This window comes from Rousettus aegyptiacus, unplaced genomic scaffold (genome assembly GCF_014176215.1).
Source record: "Rousettus aegyptiacus isolate mRouAeg1 unplaced genomic scaffold, mRouAeg1.p scaffold_m13_p_5, whole genome shotgun sequence".
In the NCBI taxonomy this organism is placed as follows: Eukaryota; Metazoa; Chordata; class Mammalia; order Chiroptera; family Pteropodidae; genus Rousettus; species Rousettus aegyptiacus.
In genome coordinates, this window is record NW_023416308.1 from 75,936,024 (window position 1) to 75,955,158 (window position 19,135).

Consider the following 19,135-nt stretch of genomic DNA (forward strand, 5'->3'; position numbering starts at 1 on the left):
GAAGTTGTTATGGGTGTTTCATTCATTCTAATGAAAGGAAAAAAGCAAATGAGAAGAAAAAATATGTGCCTCTCTTATGCCAGAATATGTTGAATTAATAGATGCAGAGTCTGACCTTAGCATACTCCTAACCCAACAAATACAATGTTGGCTCGACATTTAAAAAGTACATTTAACATAAAATACAGATATTCTGCTTTCGAGAAATAGAGAAGTTGTCAACATGGAGCTTATATTCCTACTTGACAACAATTTGCGAGAGCTGAATAATGGTTTCTCTTTTAGGTGATTGTGTTCTCTGGTTCATAAGTTACCACCACTTCTCATTTGGCTTCCATGGAACTACATTGCCCATTCTATTACTTTCTGCCTCACCCTATAAGACATTGGGAATGGAAGGAAGTTGGAAAAGTGATCACTGTCATAGAAGCTGGAATGCAAAGGGATATCTATTTTCATCATCATCAGTAACGTTTCTTGAGTTTGTGTATATATATGTGTGTGTATATATATATATTTATATATATACACACACATATATTCATATATACATACACACATATCTCATATTTTTATATATTAGAAGTACAAATCTAGAGTATAGTAGACCCTAATGCTACTTTTGTGTTGGTATTTGTGGAGGAGAGAAATAGGGGAGAAGATAGGAGGGATACCAGTTTAAAGAACAATATAATCCAATTTCAGCCTTCAAGCAGAAAGGGATGATTAGGGGTGTGTGTGTGAAGATCAATCTGTGCTCAGCACAGTGAGTCGTCAGGGAGTAGTGTGGACTGGAGCTTTTAGCAAGAATCTCAAGGAAGAGAAGGGATTTAGTTGGATTGAATCTTCGAACGTAAAGTAGATATTACCCATTTGTAACATATTTAACAGAAAGGATCACCATCTGCAACAAATGAAAAGTACCTAGGAATCAGCAAGAAAAAGCAAGCAGCACAATTAAAAAGTGAGCAGTTAAATATGCCCCTGAAACAGGAAAATGTAAATATATTCTACATCATTAATAATAAGAGAAATGCAAATTTTAAAAACTATTATTAGCTAATCCTCTTGACAAAAATCAAAAGAATATATAATGACTAGTATTGGTGGGGATGGAGAAAAACATTCACACTGTTGTAGGAATCATAATTTTGTAAAGCTTTTGGAGGGATCTATAAGTATTTTAAATATTTAAACAGCAATTCCTCTATTAGGAATCCTCAAAAACATTTTACAAGATGTATATACTATTATGTTCATTGCAGCATTGTTTATAATAGTGAGTATATGGTCACAGTGTGACCTCATTCCATCAATAAGGATTCTATTTGCTTATATAGTCAAATATTTTACAATAGGAATGTATCTATGTATTACTTTGTGTAATTAAAATAGAAATAATAGGCCATGAGGTGGAGAGACTCTAGCAGAGAGAATGGATTGAAGGACCTCCAGGGAGGAATGACTTCCAAACCAGCTAAGTGGAGGAAGCAAGTTTTGGAAGGCTCCAGCTCTAACAGGGAGCGAACAGTGGGTGGGTAACAATGTGTTTGGGCAAAGGGTGCTCTATTGTCACCTAAACCTCTTTCCTCAAGTAAATGGGAATAATTCCTATTGGATAGGCATACAAAAATAATTAAATGAGCTATAAGTAATAGCATTTATTGAACTATTACAGAACATTTAACCCAGGCTTTCTGGTCCCAGAGTTTGTGCTGTTAATCTCTGATATTCTTTCAAATCCCACTATCCTCCGAGTGTGTCTTGTTCTAAAGCCTATGCTGCTTTCTGCTCTGTGCTCTCTCATAAGCATCTGGTGCCTAGTATGGGGCTTAACACACAGTAAGTAGCCATATTTACTGTGTAAATATTACTTTACCTTTTTTTTTACTGCTTTACAAGAAAGCATTTAACCAGTGCAAGTTCCCCACTGTGTTTAGATAGGTATGTTTTTTGTTTGTTTGTTTTGTTTTGTCTCAGCTATGCAGACCACAGCCATAGAGCTGGAGTTTAAAGTGGTTAATGTCTGTCCCTATACAATCTATGGTTACCTCTGTGCCACGGTGGAGAGACCCCCTGCCTGATTTTCCCTTTGGCTAGGCCTAGGGCAAACTCGTGATTTGGCTTTTCCCTACAAGAGCTTTGGCTGGGGATTTGCCCTGTGTTCAATCCAAAGGTGCACTATAATGTTTTACTAGATGAGTAATGATATTCTTCCCACACTCCCCCCTCAGGTAAAGTTGCCATACTAAGTCCTGGGCTGCTGACTTTAGAAATCCAAAGAGAGCCAGACCAGAGTAAGTCCAAGTTGAAATCTTGACACTCTCCTGCTGTGCCAAATGCTAGGGTTCCCTGCTCTACTCCAGCAGGGACTTAAAGCAGGCAGAGGAAGTGGGAGGGATCTTTTCCTTCTCTAGCAGCTATCTTCTGAAGAATTTTCCTTCTTCAGAGCCTAGGTATTAAATGGTGAGCCAATTCTCTAAACTTGAAATGTCTGAGAATGGAACTTATTCCAGGGGGATTATAAGAACTAAATGAATCAGATTTTCCAGAGAGATAAACATTTGAAGACAAAAAGGCAAAAAGAGATTACAGATTACAGACACAGGCACATTGGCCGCCTCTGTATGCAGTGCCCTTCCAGCAGGTCTAGTTTTACACATGCCCAATGCATGCTCAGAGAGCTTTCCTTAAGTACACTTTACATCCTAGAAAAAGTGGGGACCAGGAGCATTGCTATGGTGTCTGAATGGCCCAAATATCCAGACTCCATTTCCTCTGCAACTAAACCAGACCTTTTTCAGAAATCTACAACTCCCAATTTCTAGGCTCTATGGTGAGGGAACAAGGCCTCCTCAGCCAGAGGAAAGGGGCTAACACATGAAGCTGAGAGATCTACTGGCCTTAAATAAGAAAACTGCTCATTTGACCCTTCCTTCTTGAAAGTTACTGATCTACATAAAAATCCATTTCTAAAAATCTAAGTAATGTTCACTAAACCAAGAATTGAGTGACCTGGAGCTATCCCTGGCTATCACTGGTTAACCGAGTGACCCTGGACAAGTCTCTTCCCTCCAGGGCCAGTTAACTTATCTGTAAAATGAAGACCAAAACAGATTATTCCAAAGGTTATGTACTGATAGAACATAGAAACTAGAACCCAGCTGTTCTGATTCCTGGTCCTTTGACCTTCCCTCTCTTCTCTTGCCTATCCTTTGTGTTTTTACAGCAGTACTAAGCATAGTTTAATCTTAATGCAGGCAATCAAAACTAAAAGTATGCTGAAGGAATGAACTACTAATACAAGCAGCAACATAGATAAAACGTTAGGGTAAATGAATGAAGTCAGACACAAAAGGCTATAGACTGATATTTGTATGTAATACTAGACAGGGAAAACTAATCTATGGCATTAGAAATGAGATTAGTGGTTGCTTCTGGGGGAAAATGATTGAAAGAATGTAAGGGTACTTTCTAGGGTGATGGAAATGTTCTTTATCTTAATAGAAGTATAGGTTTCATGGGTGACTGCATTTTCGAGACTAATCAAATATACATTTAAAATCTGCGTGTTTCACTATATATAAATTATACCTCAATGCAAAAAAAAATCTATCCAAAAGGTATGCTGAAGAAGTTTAGAAGAGAAGGTAATCTAACATTTACTGAGCACTTGCTAGACCATTATATACATTATCTCCATCTCAAATGCCTAAAAGAATTATCCCTATTAACAGATCAGAAAACAGGTTTAATGAGATTAAAATAACTCACCTGAAGCCTCAAAACTAATGTAAAAACTAGTAATAGCCAAGGTTTATCTACCTCTTTATAATAGGTTGCTTCAGGGAGGGGGGGAAGATATTTTTCAACCTAGAGCCAGGAAAATGGCATCTTATTTGATTTCATTGCCATGTGAAAGTCTATATGACAGTCCATTTCCCTCTGAGCCTTGTCCAGAGTCAAATGAAGCTCATAATTGTTTTATAACTCTTGAGGTTCTAGCAATCAGAATATCTACTGTCCCTCTCACCAGGATAAGGCATTACAAACAATTTCCATTTGTCCCAGGGCAGACTAATCATGAATCAACAAAGCTCTTTGATTTTCAAAAGAGGGTAAATCATGAACTAGGTCAGTGACACAAGTGCTCCAAGATGACAAAACCCAGCTGTCTCCTGTTTAAGAGATAAGCCTGACTCATCCCCTAGTGATGTAATAGAAAGAGATGGACTAGGAATCAAGAGATCTGAATCCTGCTTCCAACTCTGCCAATGGGGTGCCCTGTGAACTTGGGTAAAGCATTGCCCTTCCTGGGACCCTAACCTGTACTTGCCAAAAAAAGAGTTAGGCTGACTGGATCCCAAGGTTCTTCAGCTTTAATAGCTTGCCAATTTATAGCATCTTGTGTCCTGCTTTCACGATTTGATAATAAGGAAAAGCGGGCAACTGGAAAAGACTGTATTCCAGGTTCCAAATGGGGTTCGTGTGACATTGCCCATTGCCCATGTGATATGGGGGTGGTGTGTGTATGTGTGTATACATGTATTTATTCACCTTTTTTGTCTTCATGTCACTACACATCTCCCAATTTACATTCATCCATTAGCTGCTGCTCTTTTATCTTTCCCGAAAGAGACTCAGCAATGAGCAATTCTACAACCAAAATATCAGTCCTCACCTGGAAAACTCTGCCCACATACCCAGTGGGATTTACTTAGAACTCCTGACCTGCTGAACCTTCAATTTAAATTCAGAGCAGCATTTGAATTAAGGGCACCTGCTTTCTTGACAGACCTCCCTTAGTGTTAGACACCAGGAGAAAATCTGAGTTTCCTCTTGTTGCTTTTGGGACCAAGGCAAAAGAAACAAAAATAACTTAAGGACTGAAACTGATGAGTTTCAGAAAGTATATGGAATACTAAGAATGCTCTGAGCTCCCACAAACCTCTATGCAGGGGTATCCCACAGAAGCAGTGGGGTACAGGGTCCATTGCCATTAGCTGTGTAACCCTAGGAAGTCACCTCATCTCTCTAAACTGCAGTTTCTCCATCTGTAAAACTGGGATAATACCATTAACCTGAAGGATAATCCGTATAAAGTATATAGCATAATGAGGGCTCAGTAAATGTGAGATGTACTCACATGCTCTCAGATACTCACATGCAATCACAAACATTTTCTCACACACAGATATCATACACATGTGCACTCATATATACCCTAAAAAAACTGGTGGGAGTTTTAGAGCTAATGCAATACCTAGCACAGGGTCTAGTTCAATAAGTGATAGCTATTACATACAAAAGTATGAATCTCCTAATGATCAGACTAGGAAAAACATTAGGGGTTACTTAGACTAGTGAGTCTCAAAGAGGTAACCCTGGACCAGCAATATCATCAGCATCACGTGGAAACTTGTAAAACACGCAAATTCTGGCCCTGCACTCAAAATCTATTAAATCAAAGAATTGGGTGGTGGAGTCCAGCAATTTGTGTTTTTTTTCTTTTTTGTAGTTTTTTTATTTTGAAAGTTTAAAATTTCTATTTAAAGTCTTTAAAATGTTTAGAATTCTATATTTTCATAACATATCAGTGGTTAGTAATTTGTATTTCAAAAAGCCCTCCAGGTGATCCTGATGCATGCTTAAGTTTGAGAACCAATGACTTAGATCAGGGTTTGACAAACTTTTTATAAAAGGCCACATAAATGTTTAGCTTTACAGTCTCTGTCAACTCTGCCATTGTAGTGTGAAAGCAGCCATAGACAATACGTAAATGAATGAGCTCTGGTCCAGTAAACTTTTATTTACAAAAGCAAGCAATGAGGTTTTGAAACTAGACAGAGGTGGTTGTACAACATTGTAAATGTATTAAATACCACTGAATTGTTCACTTTAAAATGGTTAGTTTTGTGGTATGTGAATTTCACCTCAATAAATAACTTCTAAAAAAAAACAACACCCATTACCAGCATATTTTTATTAGATGGAGGATACCTGGGGGTTGGCTCAGAGGACAGTGGTGACAATTGGTAAACAGTCTTCCACAGAGGAGACAAGGCATTCCTGGCTATGGGGATGGGTATTTAAGATATCTAAGAGTCAGAGTCTCCTGCTTAACTTTGACCACCCAGGAAGTTCTTTCCCTTGCCACTCAATATCACCAATGCTGGCATGAAAGAGTCTATAATGAACTAGTTCAACTTGGCCAACAGTTCTTCCAGCTCTGGCCGAGCTTTGAACCTTCCCTTGAAGTCTTCTTCAGTGTGCTGGGAAGAAAGAAAAGTGGGAATTACTACAGAGCTTTCAGTTACTCACATATGCACAGCATCAAAAAGGATCCATAAGCCAGCTCCATAGAGAATGAATCGGATTCAACTAACTTGTACTGAGTACTCTGTACCAGACCTGTATTAGGTACCAAAGATTTAAAGCTGAATTGAACTTCCTCCCTGCCTTAAACAAACTTACAGTCTGGTAAGAGAAGACAGACTTATAAAGAACTAATGTCAGAATGCTATAAGTATCACAAAAGAAACACTTAAAAGAGGGAGAATGCCAAAATTCTCCATTATAATAGGAAATAACAGACATTGGGACTTAAATATTTCAAGTCAGCATGACAAGCACATTTTTCCTTGTATGCAGACCTATGTGAAACTCAAATAACAAGCAGAGGTGTAACAAGCTTAACAAGACTCAGGACAAGGGAGCTAAATGAAGCATATGGTATCAGTTAAGATGGCCTGTATCTTGTGTCATAAGGATCATTTTGGCAACAGGATCCAAATACTCAGTATTTAGGCTAAGGTTCCTAATGTAGTCCAAGTTTTTCCATGCCACACCTCCTTCTGAATGGGATTTTTTACCAAATATATTTAGTCAAGATACAGTCAAGCCTTGAAGATCCAGGAACCTTCTCTCTAACGTACATTTTCCTGTTTGTGTTCTGATTAGTTATACTGTATGTGATCTTAAACCATGCTCTTTCTGCTACACAATAGCCTGAAGGGAGAGAATTTTGGAGTGGAATAGGCTCACACCTAACATCAGGATGCTGTGATGGAGTTCAGCCTGTGGTTCATAAAGCATCATCCCTGAAGAGCCAGAATAATGATCACAGTAATACTAGCTTGCACACATTTCCTGATTATTATCTGGGCTAAATTATCCACATTTCTTTATTGTTTCTAAAGCCAGGCAGTCTAGATACTTTCAACTATATTTTGAGTACAGGTGAGCCGCCAGGGGGGCTCTTCTAAAACTAGCACCTACCTCCTTCACTGACAGTTTGACTCCTTCAGGAAGATTGCTTTGGATTATTTCCAAGAAAATCTCTGCAAATGTAGCACTCAAACCGCTGATCTGAAAAAGGAAAGAAGATACTCTAAGAGGCACTGAAAGCTAGGTGATTGGGGAAACATGGCATGAGCTCAAATGTGAGGGTCTTTGGGACTCAGCCTTTACTGGATTTCTCTTGCTATCTGCCAACGTGTCTGCTTGCTGAGATGGTCATGGCCAATATCTGTTCCTTTAGGCAATGGATGTTATAACTGGATCAAAGAAGTTATCAAGTCCAGTATGACCTTTTGATTCAACTCAGGTTAACCCACATAGACCAGGACCAGACCAGTGTCAGACCCCGTGCTGAGGTGAATCAGATCTGTGGTAGAAGGGCATGAAAGGGGCTGCAGAAACATTGGTGAAATACCTATGTAACTTGACCAGGGGAGATGAAAGATAGCTTCCAAAAGAGGTAATATCTGGGCAGAGTCTTAAAGAAAATCAGGAGTAACCTGGGAGAATTCAACAGTAGTAGTGGGAGTTTTCAAGGCAGAGGAAGCAATATTCAGTAAGATGTGGAGGCACAGCACAGTATTAAGGAATTAAAACTAGTTCTATGTGTGGCTGGAATGAATGGGGTATAAGAGGAAAAGCAGGAGAATCATGAAGGCCCTTAGGTGCTAATCTGAAGAGTTCAAACTATATCTTATGGGCCTCAGTGGCAAAATAGATTTGTCATAATATGTATCTCAATTTATTCCTGATAATATTTAAAGAATCAAAGATTTAAGTACTTTAATTATTTAAAAAATTAACAGATTTAAGGTGTTAATACTTTAACATTCCTCTCATTACCTTGCTGATAAGTTTCTTTAGTGGATCAGAAAGGGGTGATGTCCAAACATTGGAATATTATTTGGCTATAAAAAGGAATGAAGTACTAATACATTATACAGCATGGATGATCCTTGAAAACACTATGCTAAGCAAAAGAAGCCAGACATCAAAGGCCGTATATTGTACAAGCCCCTTTAAATGAGATGTACAAAAGAGGTAAAACCATAGAGGCAGGCAATAGATTAGTGGCTGCAAGGAGTTGAGGGGATAGGGAAAGAGGAGTGAGTGATTGCTATTGAGTACAAAGTTTCTTTTGGGGATGATGAAAATGTCCTAATACTGGTTGTGATGATGGTTGCATGCCCTGTGAATTACTAAAACCCATTTAATTTACATTTTAAGTGGGTAAATTATACTGTATATGAATAAAACTCTCAATAAAGGTGTTATAAAAAAGAGAGGGTGATATTAAGTGAGAATTTTTAATAGCTCTGGGCACTCACAGTGGTAATGGTTGTCAGCCATCTGTCTGCAGTGAAAAAGACAGAACCACTGCTAGAGCTAAAGGGAAGCCACTGTGGGGTTTTAAGCAGGAAAATGACATGATCACATCTGTAATGAGGGTAAAGTTGATGGATCTGAAAGATTTTTAGAGTGGAAGCTATAGAATTTGGTGAATGAATGGCTATCAGAGAGCAAAGAAGGGTCGAGCATTAGGCTTAAAGATGGGGAAGATTACAGAAAAAGAGGAACATCAATCCCTCTACAATTAGTTATGTAAACACTGAGTGTGGAACACCCCAGTGGAGAAGTCCAATAGACAACAGGATATCAGGTTTGAAGCTCAACCAAGAGATCAGGACTGGAGATATATAACTGGGGGTTATAAGATTATAATGAAGTCACTGAGGCCAGGAGAATGAATGAGAATGTATAGAGGGAAGGTATTACATAAAGAGAAGTGGAGGGATCAAGAACAGAACCTTGGAGAACATCCAAGGGGCAGGCAAGAGAAAGAGATGAGCATGGCAAAAGGAGGAAAATGGACAGAGAGAAGAACCAGGAGAGGCAGATACATTTCAAGTTTCTCCTAGAGTGCCTACCTGAACCACTCGCTCATGGGTGGTAAGAACTGAATCCAGGAACATTTTGCTGCCTTGGTCCTGCAGCCGCAACACCTCCATGGTTTTGGTGGGCATCGCATAACTGTGGAAAGGAAGGGTCAGCTGTAGGGAGGCTTTCCCTTAAGCCAGCAGCACCACTGCAGTCAGGGTGGTCCCTTAGTGAGAGAGAGCTCCTGGGATCTAAGGCTGTTATCTGCAGCCACAGTAAAGTAATTACATACTCTTACAACTCCTCTAGAAGTCTCTAAACTCCCTGAGGGGATAGACCTGTCTAATGCCTTTCTGCATACCTAATCTTGCCGAATATAACAATGAATAAAACCTGATGATTAATAAGTATCTGCTGCAACTAAAAGAATAGCCAGTTCTACAAGAATCAGGCTCATCATTAGTTCTGCTTTGCAGGTTAACTTCAGGTATTTCCCCTCTTCTGGACAAATTAGGCCTGAAACCCAACTGTGGTAGAGCAAGATTTCTCAGCCACAGCCCTACTGACATGTTAGACCAGGTAATTCTTTGTTGTGGGGAACTGGCCTCTGCATCCCTAACCTCTACCCACCAGATACCAGTAGTTCCCCCCAAGTGGTGACAATCAGAATTATCTCCAGACATTGTTAAATGTTCCCAGGTTGAGAATCATTGTTGTAGAGTCTATGCTTACTATAATCAGCTTCAGCAAATCTACATGCTTTGATAAAAAGAACACGGGACTTAGGGTCAAATCTTGGCCCTGCCACTTATTAACAATACTTACTAAGGCAAGTCACTTCCCCCTCTGGGCCTCAGTTCCTTCATATAGAAAGAGGATTACAATCTAGGCCTTTATCAATAGGTTATTGTGAGGATCAAATGTGTTGATGAGATAGGACTGATGGCTACACAAAAATATGACTTATGGTTGTGTTCATCTTATCAAACAGTTAATCAAACAATATAAATGGAATAATAATAACAATAGAATTCCTGAATTACCATCCCAAAGTTTTATTAATTAATAGAGGGGGCATGGCCCTCTACAGATGGGCGGCTATAGTGGGAAAATGGATTAGAGACATGACAGTCGGTCCTGCATTTAAATGTTGGCTCAATCACTTATAACCTGTTTGACCTTGGACAAATTAATTCAGCTTTTGGAATCTCATTCTTCAGCTATAAAATTAAGATAGTATCACCTAGTTCATTGGGTTGTTGCCTGGTATACTAAGCCTACAAATGCCAGTTCACTTGCTCTTACAAACAGTGAGTAAATGCTAGGTATTGCAAACTCTTCCAGGTAACCTCCCTAAATAACATTCCCTCCTACTTTTCAGTATAATCTCTGATGGCCTCTCACAATTCAAGAACAAGTAAAAGAACTATGTAAAGCACTGTAAAATGCTATTTTTCCTTTTTGACATTCTGCAGATATGACTAAAGTGGGACTTGTCCATTCTTGCCACTGAGCATACATTTTGTTCTTCAACACTTACTTTAGCAAGATTTCACTGATTTGGTTATTTATTCATTCACTTGATAAGCTTTAACTGAGAGCCTGTCTGTCCTAGGCACTCTGGTGGGCAATATGCAGCCTATGCTTTAAAGGAACTAATTAAGCATGTTTTGGAGAGACAGGTAAGTAAAAAAACATCTTCACTACAGTAAGATAAAGACAATAATAGGTATGAACAAAATATTATAGAGACAAGATTGAAAGAAGTGGGGCTCAGGGAGGGCTCCATAGGTGAAGGAGTGCTTTACCAAGATGTAAAGAATGAACAAAAAGGAGTTTGCCCTGAGGGCATTCCAAAAAAGTGCAGCAGTTATCTACAAAGGTGAGGAGACATGAGAGGCTCTCGAAGAGAGCCAAGAGAAAAATCAGACATGGTTTTATAAATACTGGGAACTCTGGTCATTTCAAAGTAGAACACGCCATTGAGTATTAAGAGTTTAGGTAATTTTCCTTTAGTGTGTATGCTTTTCTGTAATTTCCAAATTTTCTACAATAAATATTACTTGGGTGATCACATAGTAAAAACATAAAGGAAGAAAAGAAATAACTAAATTTCAACAGTCAACCTAACATGACAAAATAATGATACCTTTTCAGAGTACTGCATGGGAAAGGACAGAAGGGATCCTGCTCAGGTGCTAGGGAACTTAGAGCCTACTGTGGACTCTACTACATACAAGTTATACTCCACTTTAAACGATGTAAGTGGACTTTTAAAAAAGTTACAGAGAGTGATACTGAGTGATGCTTTTACTTTCTACAGAGCACAGGGGCTGCATCAGCTTTAGGCTTGGAAGCTTCTAGATGAATATGATTTCCATCTCTCCAAGCAATAGCTCAGCAAGAGAGGCAAGCAAATTAGGGGACCTGCATGAGAGGCCTCTTCTTCTCTGGGTGAGTTGCAGCTGCAGCAATGCAGACCATTTATAGAACAAAAGCCAGCACACTGCTCCCCTACCTCATTCCATCTCAAGGTCAGAGTCCTACTCTTCACTCCCAGAGGAAAAATGGATCACGATTTAATGAAAATCAGAAGAAAAGAAAAATCATTTCATCTCCGAAAAGCTGGGTGGTGAGAATACAATAGTCTAAAAATCTCAATCAATGCAGAGAAGTGAGTTGCTGAAAACAAACATCTCTTTATGGTCTGTGCTATTTGGAGCAAAGAGCCAGGAAAGAGGCAAAAAGCAGCAGAGCATTCATTCTTCCATACTAGGAGTCATGTCTACTGGAACTCAGTCCAAGCCAGTGATTATTTATTCAGTATCCACTATGTGTCAGGTACTAGGCAAGGTCTTACTTAGGGTTAGACTGCTGATGAAGACAGAAACAATCCTTGCCTTACAGATCTTAGAATCTAATAAGGAAGACCAATACAAGTCAAGTAATTACAAGGGTAAAGAATGACTGCTATGGAAGGGAGATTACATAATCTTCACTTCTACTAAATAAATAATGTGAGGACCTAACTTAATGAGGTTCTCTGAAGAAATGACACTCAAGAAGAAACCTAAGGGAAAAAAAACAGGTGTTAGGTCAAAGGGAAAGAGTTTTATAAACTCTAAAGAGTGTATGCAAAGGTCATGAGGTAGAAAGGGACATAAACAAAGCCAGTGTAATTGGAGAGGAAGAAGGAAGTATGAGTTAAGGTAAGAGAGGCAAGCTCAGGCCATGGGATATCTAGGAAGCCATGCGAGGAACTTTAATTTTGATCCTAAAGGAATGGGAAGCCATGGAAGGATTTTAAACATGGGAGTAACATGATCTTATTTCCATGCTAGAAAGATCACACTGAAAGCTCTGTAGAGAACCAGTTAGGAGGAATTGAGAATTTGAAGGGAAAAAAAAAAAAGTAGGCTCAAATCCAGACTCTGTTATTAATTAGATGTATGACTATAGGCAAGCTTTAAATATAATAATCACAGCCAAGAGTCGCTGGGAACTGTTGTAAGCACTTTAAATATATTAACTCCCTTGACTTTTACTATAGTCTTTTTAGGTAGGTATTTTCATTAACCCCATTTTACAAAGGGAACTACGACACAAAGCGGTTAAGTAAACTGCCCAACTGTTTATTGGGTTAATTCACGCAATAAGCACACAGCAGAGCACTCACTAGTTAAAAAAAAACCCCAGTGGTCTGGCTCCAGAACTGAGCTTTGATCCACTATGTGCAAAGTACTTGTTTGAATTAAGTAACATTATACAAAAAACAAACAAACAAAATAAAACTTAGCAGAGTGGCTAGCTGATAGTAGTTGCTCAACAAATGCTACTGCCTTCCTGCCTTTACTCAAATTAAGCCAGAGCTTTTCACAGCCTGGTTTTAAAAACCGCACCTTTTAAAAAGTCCTCCTGAAAATTTAAAACACTTTTCCAGGGAGTTGATCCACTGTAGATAGGATAACATTCGATAAAGGCATTTAATGCCTCTTAGCCACCAGAACAGCTGAGAATCCCTAATCCCTCCCAGCTGAAAAAAATCTCTTTATTAATTATTATTATTTACAGAGTGTTGTGATGTGCCAGTCTCTCTGCTAAGTGCTACCATATACTATCTTATCTAATTTTCAGAACTCAAAGAAATAAGAAAATTATCATCCCCATTACACATATGAGGAAACTGAGGCTCAGAATTTCCCAAGGTCATATTGCCAATAACTGGTAGGACTAGAATTTAAATCAGGCAGTTTGATTCTAGAGCTTGCACTCTGTTATGCAGAGTGTAGTCCAAAGACAAGATGCTGGTAAGCAAACTGCTTATTATTAGTCCAAGATAAAATAAGGAACATACGACAGTCACTAAACACACTATTAAATTCAGCCAACATTTTTTTTCAATAGTAAGACTTTGATGAAGGAAGAAAAGCATTAATGCTCATTTTGGCATAAGCTTTTAATAACTTCTTGGATTGGTACTTTGAGATGCATTGCTCTAAATTATTATATTACTCTGCCTCCTTGAACTGACATTGTACTTTTTAATTTTTTCATATTTATTTATTTAAATTAGTTTCAAGTATATAGTACATTGGTTAGACATCTATATAGTTTGTAAAATGATCCCCCCAATTGCTCCCTTCCTCCCCTGACCCTCCACCTAGCCATCATATTAATGCTAACTGCATTCCTTCTGCCATGCTCCCCAACCCCATGCCCAACTATCGACTACTAATTTGTACTTCTTTAACCCTTCACCCCATTCTCCCAGTCCCCCAAACCCCTCCTCCTTTGTCCATCACCAAATTGTCCACTATATTTGTGTCTCTTTTTGATTAGTTTGTTCTTTTTGTTCCTTAGATACCGCATATAAAGAAATCATATGGTATTTATCTTTCTCTGTTTGACTTATTTCACTCAGCATAACAACCTCTAGGTCCATCCATGTCATTGCAAATGGTAGGATTTCATTTCATTGTACTTGACTTTTCACTTACCATATTCTGTAATACATTGTAATGATTCCTGTGTATGTGTGCACATACACATATACATACTCCCTGAAATCGGGAACATTCACCTTAGTATCCTCCAGTCAGAATGTCTAGTACAATACCTACCACATAGCAAGAAGAGTCTCGATCAATCATTTTTAATTAATTAATTAATTAATAGCACAGTCATTAAACTTTAGAAAATATATAGCACACAACTGGATTGTGTAGTCACATTCAAGAACCTGTCATTCTTTCAACAATAGCTTAATGTCTCCCATGTGGCAGGCAGGCCCTGGGCTAGATGCTGACAAAATAAAGAACACAGTCCCCATCTAGTCAGTGGGGAAGGGGAGCTGACACACGAATAGATCATTACAGCCCCAAGCACTAAGTGACATGATAGAGGTGTGTGTCAAGTGCTGTAAGAGCAACCAACTCTCTAGGGCATCAGAAAAAGATAGAGCATATCTTTAGGCCTAAAACAATTGAAGTATTATCATCTGTGAGAGCTAAAATCATACCTTATTATCCAGTTTTCCAAATAGCACATTTAGCACAGTTGTACTCTAAGTTAAAAGGTTTAAAAGTTCAAATTTGGCTTAAGGAGTTTAAAATAAGACTCTATATGATTAAAAATACTAGAGTCAAGCAGAACTAGGTTAAATCCAAGCAACTTACTAGTTATGTGACCTTTGGGCATTCTGAGTTTTGGTTTCCTCATCTGTATAATGGGAATATACTAATATTTACCTAGTGAGTAAAGAAAGTATAATTTTTTGTCACATCCACATATTGGGTCATGTATTACCTTGTTACAATGGCAAACCACCCAAACTTTTATTTATTAAATATTTTTCTTTAAAGCAACTGAAAATTACATTAATTGAGAAAGAAAATGGTACAGCCCTTTTGGAAAATAGTTTGGCAGTTTCTTATAAATTTAAACATACACTACACTTACTGTTTGACCCAGCAATCACATTCCTAGAGAAATGAAAACTTTATGTTCTCACAAAAATCTATGTATTTATAGTGGCTATATTCATAATTGCCAAAAACTAAAAGCAACACAAATGCCCTTCAACTGGTGAATGGATAAACAAACATACATCCATTCAATTAAATGCTAATCAGCAACGAAAAGGAATATACTAGCAACAACATGGATGAATCTCAAATACATTATCCTAAGTGAAAGAAGCCACACTCACAAGAAAAAATATTGTATGATTCTACTTATGTGCCATTCTGGAAAAGGCAAAACTTTGGGGACAGAAAATAGATCAGTAGTTGCCAGGGACTGGGGGTGAGGGAAGTACTGACTACAAAGGCAGGGGGAAACTTCTTGGGATGATCAAAATGTTCTATATTTTGATTATGATGGTATATACTCTGTGCATTTGTCAAAACTCATAGAAATTGTTTACTAAAAGGGCAAATTTTTACTGAATATAAATTATATTTCGACAAGCCTGGCTTTATATTACTACTATAAATGAAAAACTAGTATTAGCTGTCATAAATAGAAGGTAAGTTAAAAATAAATACAATGAAAACAATAATGTTATAAAATTCTAGCTAGATACTAGTGCTAGCCAAAGGCTGAGCCAGAGGTCCTCTCTCTGTTATAAAGATTAGGAAGTGCTAGAATAGTGTTAAGGACATACCACACTAAGAATTACTCCTTGACATAATTAAGTTGAATGAGAATTAAAAAGGGATGATGAAATTTCTCATCATGTGATTTAATGTAATTTAAGGCAAACCATAGGGCATCCCACACTTTCTGAAACACTGAGGTAAGATAGGTAAAGTGCCTCGCCTGGAGTCAGTAGCTAGTAAATGTTATTTCTTCTCCCCTACAGTTTTCTAACAAAACCAAAGGGTAAATGAAAAGCAGAGCAGACAAGGAATACCTAAATAAATGGGAAGATATACTATTAATGTAACAGAGGAATTAAAATAGATAAAATGTCAATTCTCCTCGAATTGATCTACAGAGTCAACACAATCCGAACAAAATTCTGTCAGGCTCCTTTCTGTAGGAATCAACAAACTAATTCTAAATATTTTATGAAAAACCAAAGGACCTAAACTAGCTAAAATAATTTTGAAAAAGAACAAATTTGTAGTTTCAGGAAGCAGGCTATAGTAATCAAGATAGTATGGTATTGGTATAAGCATGGATATATTAGATCAATATAACAGAATGGAATATAGAAATAGACTTACACATACATGATTAATTGACTTTCAAAAGGTGTTAAGGCAATTCAATGAAGAAAATCTTTTTAACAAAAAGATAGCTACATAAAAAAATAACTTTGACCCATATTTCATACCATATACAGATATAACTCGAAATGGATCACAGACCTAAATGTAAAACTTAAAACTGCAGAAATTCTAGAAGAAAACACAGGAGGATATCATTGTGATCCTGGTTGAGACAAAGATACTAAAAGCATGAACAATAAAAAAAACTGATAAATTAAACTTCATCAAACTTAAACTTCTGCTCTCCAAAAGACTTGGAAAAGAAGATAATAAGTCGTACAGGGAGAAATTATTTACAAAACAGATACTGAAAAAGAACTGGTATCCAAAAATAGATTTAAAAAACTTGCATAATTCAATAATTTTAAAAAAATTTTTAATAGATAAAAGATTTGGCAAATGACCAACAAATATTTGAAAAGTTGCTCAATATCGCCAGCTATTAAGGAAATGCAAATGAAAACCACAATGAGATATCACCTCACACCTGTTAGAATAGCTATAATCAACAGGACAAGTAATAACAAATGTTGCAGAGGATGCGGAAAAAAGGAACCCTCATACACTGCTGGTGGGACTGCATTGGTACAGCCACTATGGAAAAACAGTATGGAGGTTCCTCAAAAAATTTAGAATTGATCTACCACAGATCCAGCAATCCTTCTACTGGGTATTTACCCCAAAGACTTGAAAACCCATATCCAAAAAGATATTTGCACACCGATGTTCATAGCAACATTATTCACAGTGGCCAGGACATTGAAGCAACCAAAGTGTCCTATAATAGATGATTGGCTAAAGAAGCTGTGGTGCATATATGCAATGGAATATTACTCAGCCATAAGGAGAGACGAAATACTGCCATTTGTGACAACATGGATGGACCCTGAGATAATCATGCTAAGCGAAATAAGCCAGACAGAAAAAGTTGAAAATCACATGATATCACTTATATGTGGGATATAAACGTAAAAGCAACAAATGAGCAGGACAAAAAACAGGGACTTGTGGACATGGACTATAGGCTAGTGGTTACCAGAGGGTAGGGGGAGGAGGTAGGTAGACAGTTAAAGGGTGACAGAAAGAAATCTAACTATAGGGGGTGAACACACAATGTAAATATATAAATGCCTGCCTGTTAAAGTGTACAGCTGAAACTTATTGGATTTTGTTAACGAATGTCACCATAAAAAAAGTTTAAAAAATAAACAAATAAAAAAATTTAAAGGGGAAAAAATGTCTGCTAATAAAAGTAAAATTCTTTCTTTTTGACTTGAAAAAAGATTTAGACATGTTATCAATAAACATATAAAGAAGGCAAATAAGCACATAAAAAAGATGCTCAACATCTTTATTAGGGAAGCGAAAATTGAAACCACTATGAGATACTACTATATATCTATTAGAATCGCTTTTTAAAAAATTCACAATACTAAGTGGTAACCAGGATAAGGAGTTACTGGAACTCTCATATATTGCTAGTGAGAATACAAAATGGTGCAGCCATTTGGAAAACAGTTTGGCGGTTTCTTATAAAGTTAAATACATTCACCATACAACCTAAAATCCTAGTCTTAGGTATCTGGGAAAAAAGAAGACATTTGATCCACAAAAATTGTATGAGAGTGCTAATGGTGTCCTTATTCATAATTATTAGCAAACTGGAAACAATCCAAATGTACATCAACTGGCGAATGGATAAGCCAGTTAAGGTCCACCACTTAATGGAATACTGCTCAGTAATAAAATACTTGCAAAAACATGGATGAATCTTAAACACATTATGCTAAGTGAGAGGCCTGATACGACAGCTACATACTGTATGATTCTACTTACATGATGTTCTGGAGAACTTTAAACAACAGGGACAGAAAATCATTTGGTAGTTGCCAGGGACTTGAGAGGAAAAGGGAAAGAGACTGACTATACTTGGGTACTGGGGAAATTTTGGGGTTCATAGAACTATTCTATATTTAGATTGCAGCAAACTATATACCTAAAAAGGGTAGATTTTACTACATGTTTATTATATCTCCAAACTTCATTTAATAACAACAAAGCAGAGCATGCTACCCACACCAAGAACATTTCATACCTTTCCTCAACTTTAATAGAGAGATGGTTGCAGAGGTTGTGAATATATTGGGCATAACTCTCTGCCAGAGCCATGTCGTATGCAGTCAGGTGAACGTTTAAAACCCCATATTCGTAATCTGTCCCCAAATTAATGGGTCTGACTTCCACTTTTCCCTTCTTCTTCTTGAGCTGAACAGAAAACAGAGAAAGAAGAAAAATCAAAATATTGTACAAGAAATTCTAATCATACCATCTTGATACTAAAAAAGTCAATCTTTCATATAAATTTGTTTACTATTTTCTCTCATGTTACCATACCTAAAAAATGAAGTTCTCCTGGAAAGGAACCAGCAGCTGCCATTGCCAGTCTGGGCTGTGACATCAGCCAATGAAAGGAGAGGGATTATTGCTGGCATTACTTTAACATGAATAAAAGTGACTTGACTGTCTTTTGCCATTAACTCGTTTTAAGACTCGCCTCCCATCTCTGGCCCTCTATTTACCAATTTTTAAATTGATGGAGTTATGCTAAATAACAGATTCTTAATCTAGAACTCACTAAGGAATTTCAATGGGTCTGTGAAACCCAACATTTATATGTAAAATTT

General features: G+C 37.5%; 1 protein-coding gene across 1 annotated transcript in view; it reads right to left on the minus strand.

Annotated features, from left to right (window-relative positions):
- Window positions 1-5,964: 5,964 nt before the first annotated feature.
- The window catches only part of MRPL48 (mitochondrial ribosomal protein L48), a 46,947-nt gene continuing 33,776 nt past the window's right edge, over window positions 5,965-19,135 (minus strand). The window contains exons 5-8 of the mRNA XM_016161420.2: window positions 18,547-18,716; window positions 9,228-9,330; window positions 7,279-7,368; window positions 5,965-6,272 (exon numbers count right to left, since the gene is read on the minus strand). Of these exons, the coding sequence (XP_016016906.1) occupies window positions 6,198-6,272; window positions 7,279-7,368; window positions 9,228-9,330; window positions 18,547-18,716 (438 nt within the window). The 3' untranslated portion in view covers window positions 5,965-6,197. The remainder of the gene's footprint in view (window positions 6,273-7,278; window positions 7,369-9,227; window positions 9,331-18,546; window positions 18,717-19,135) is intronic.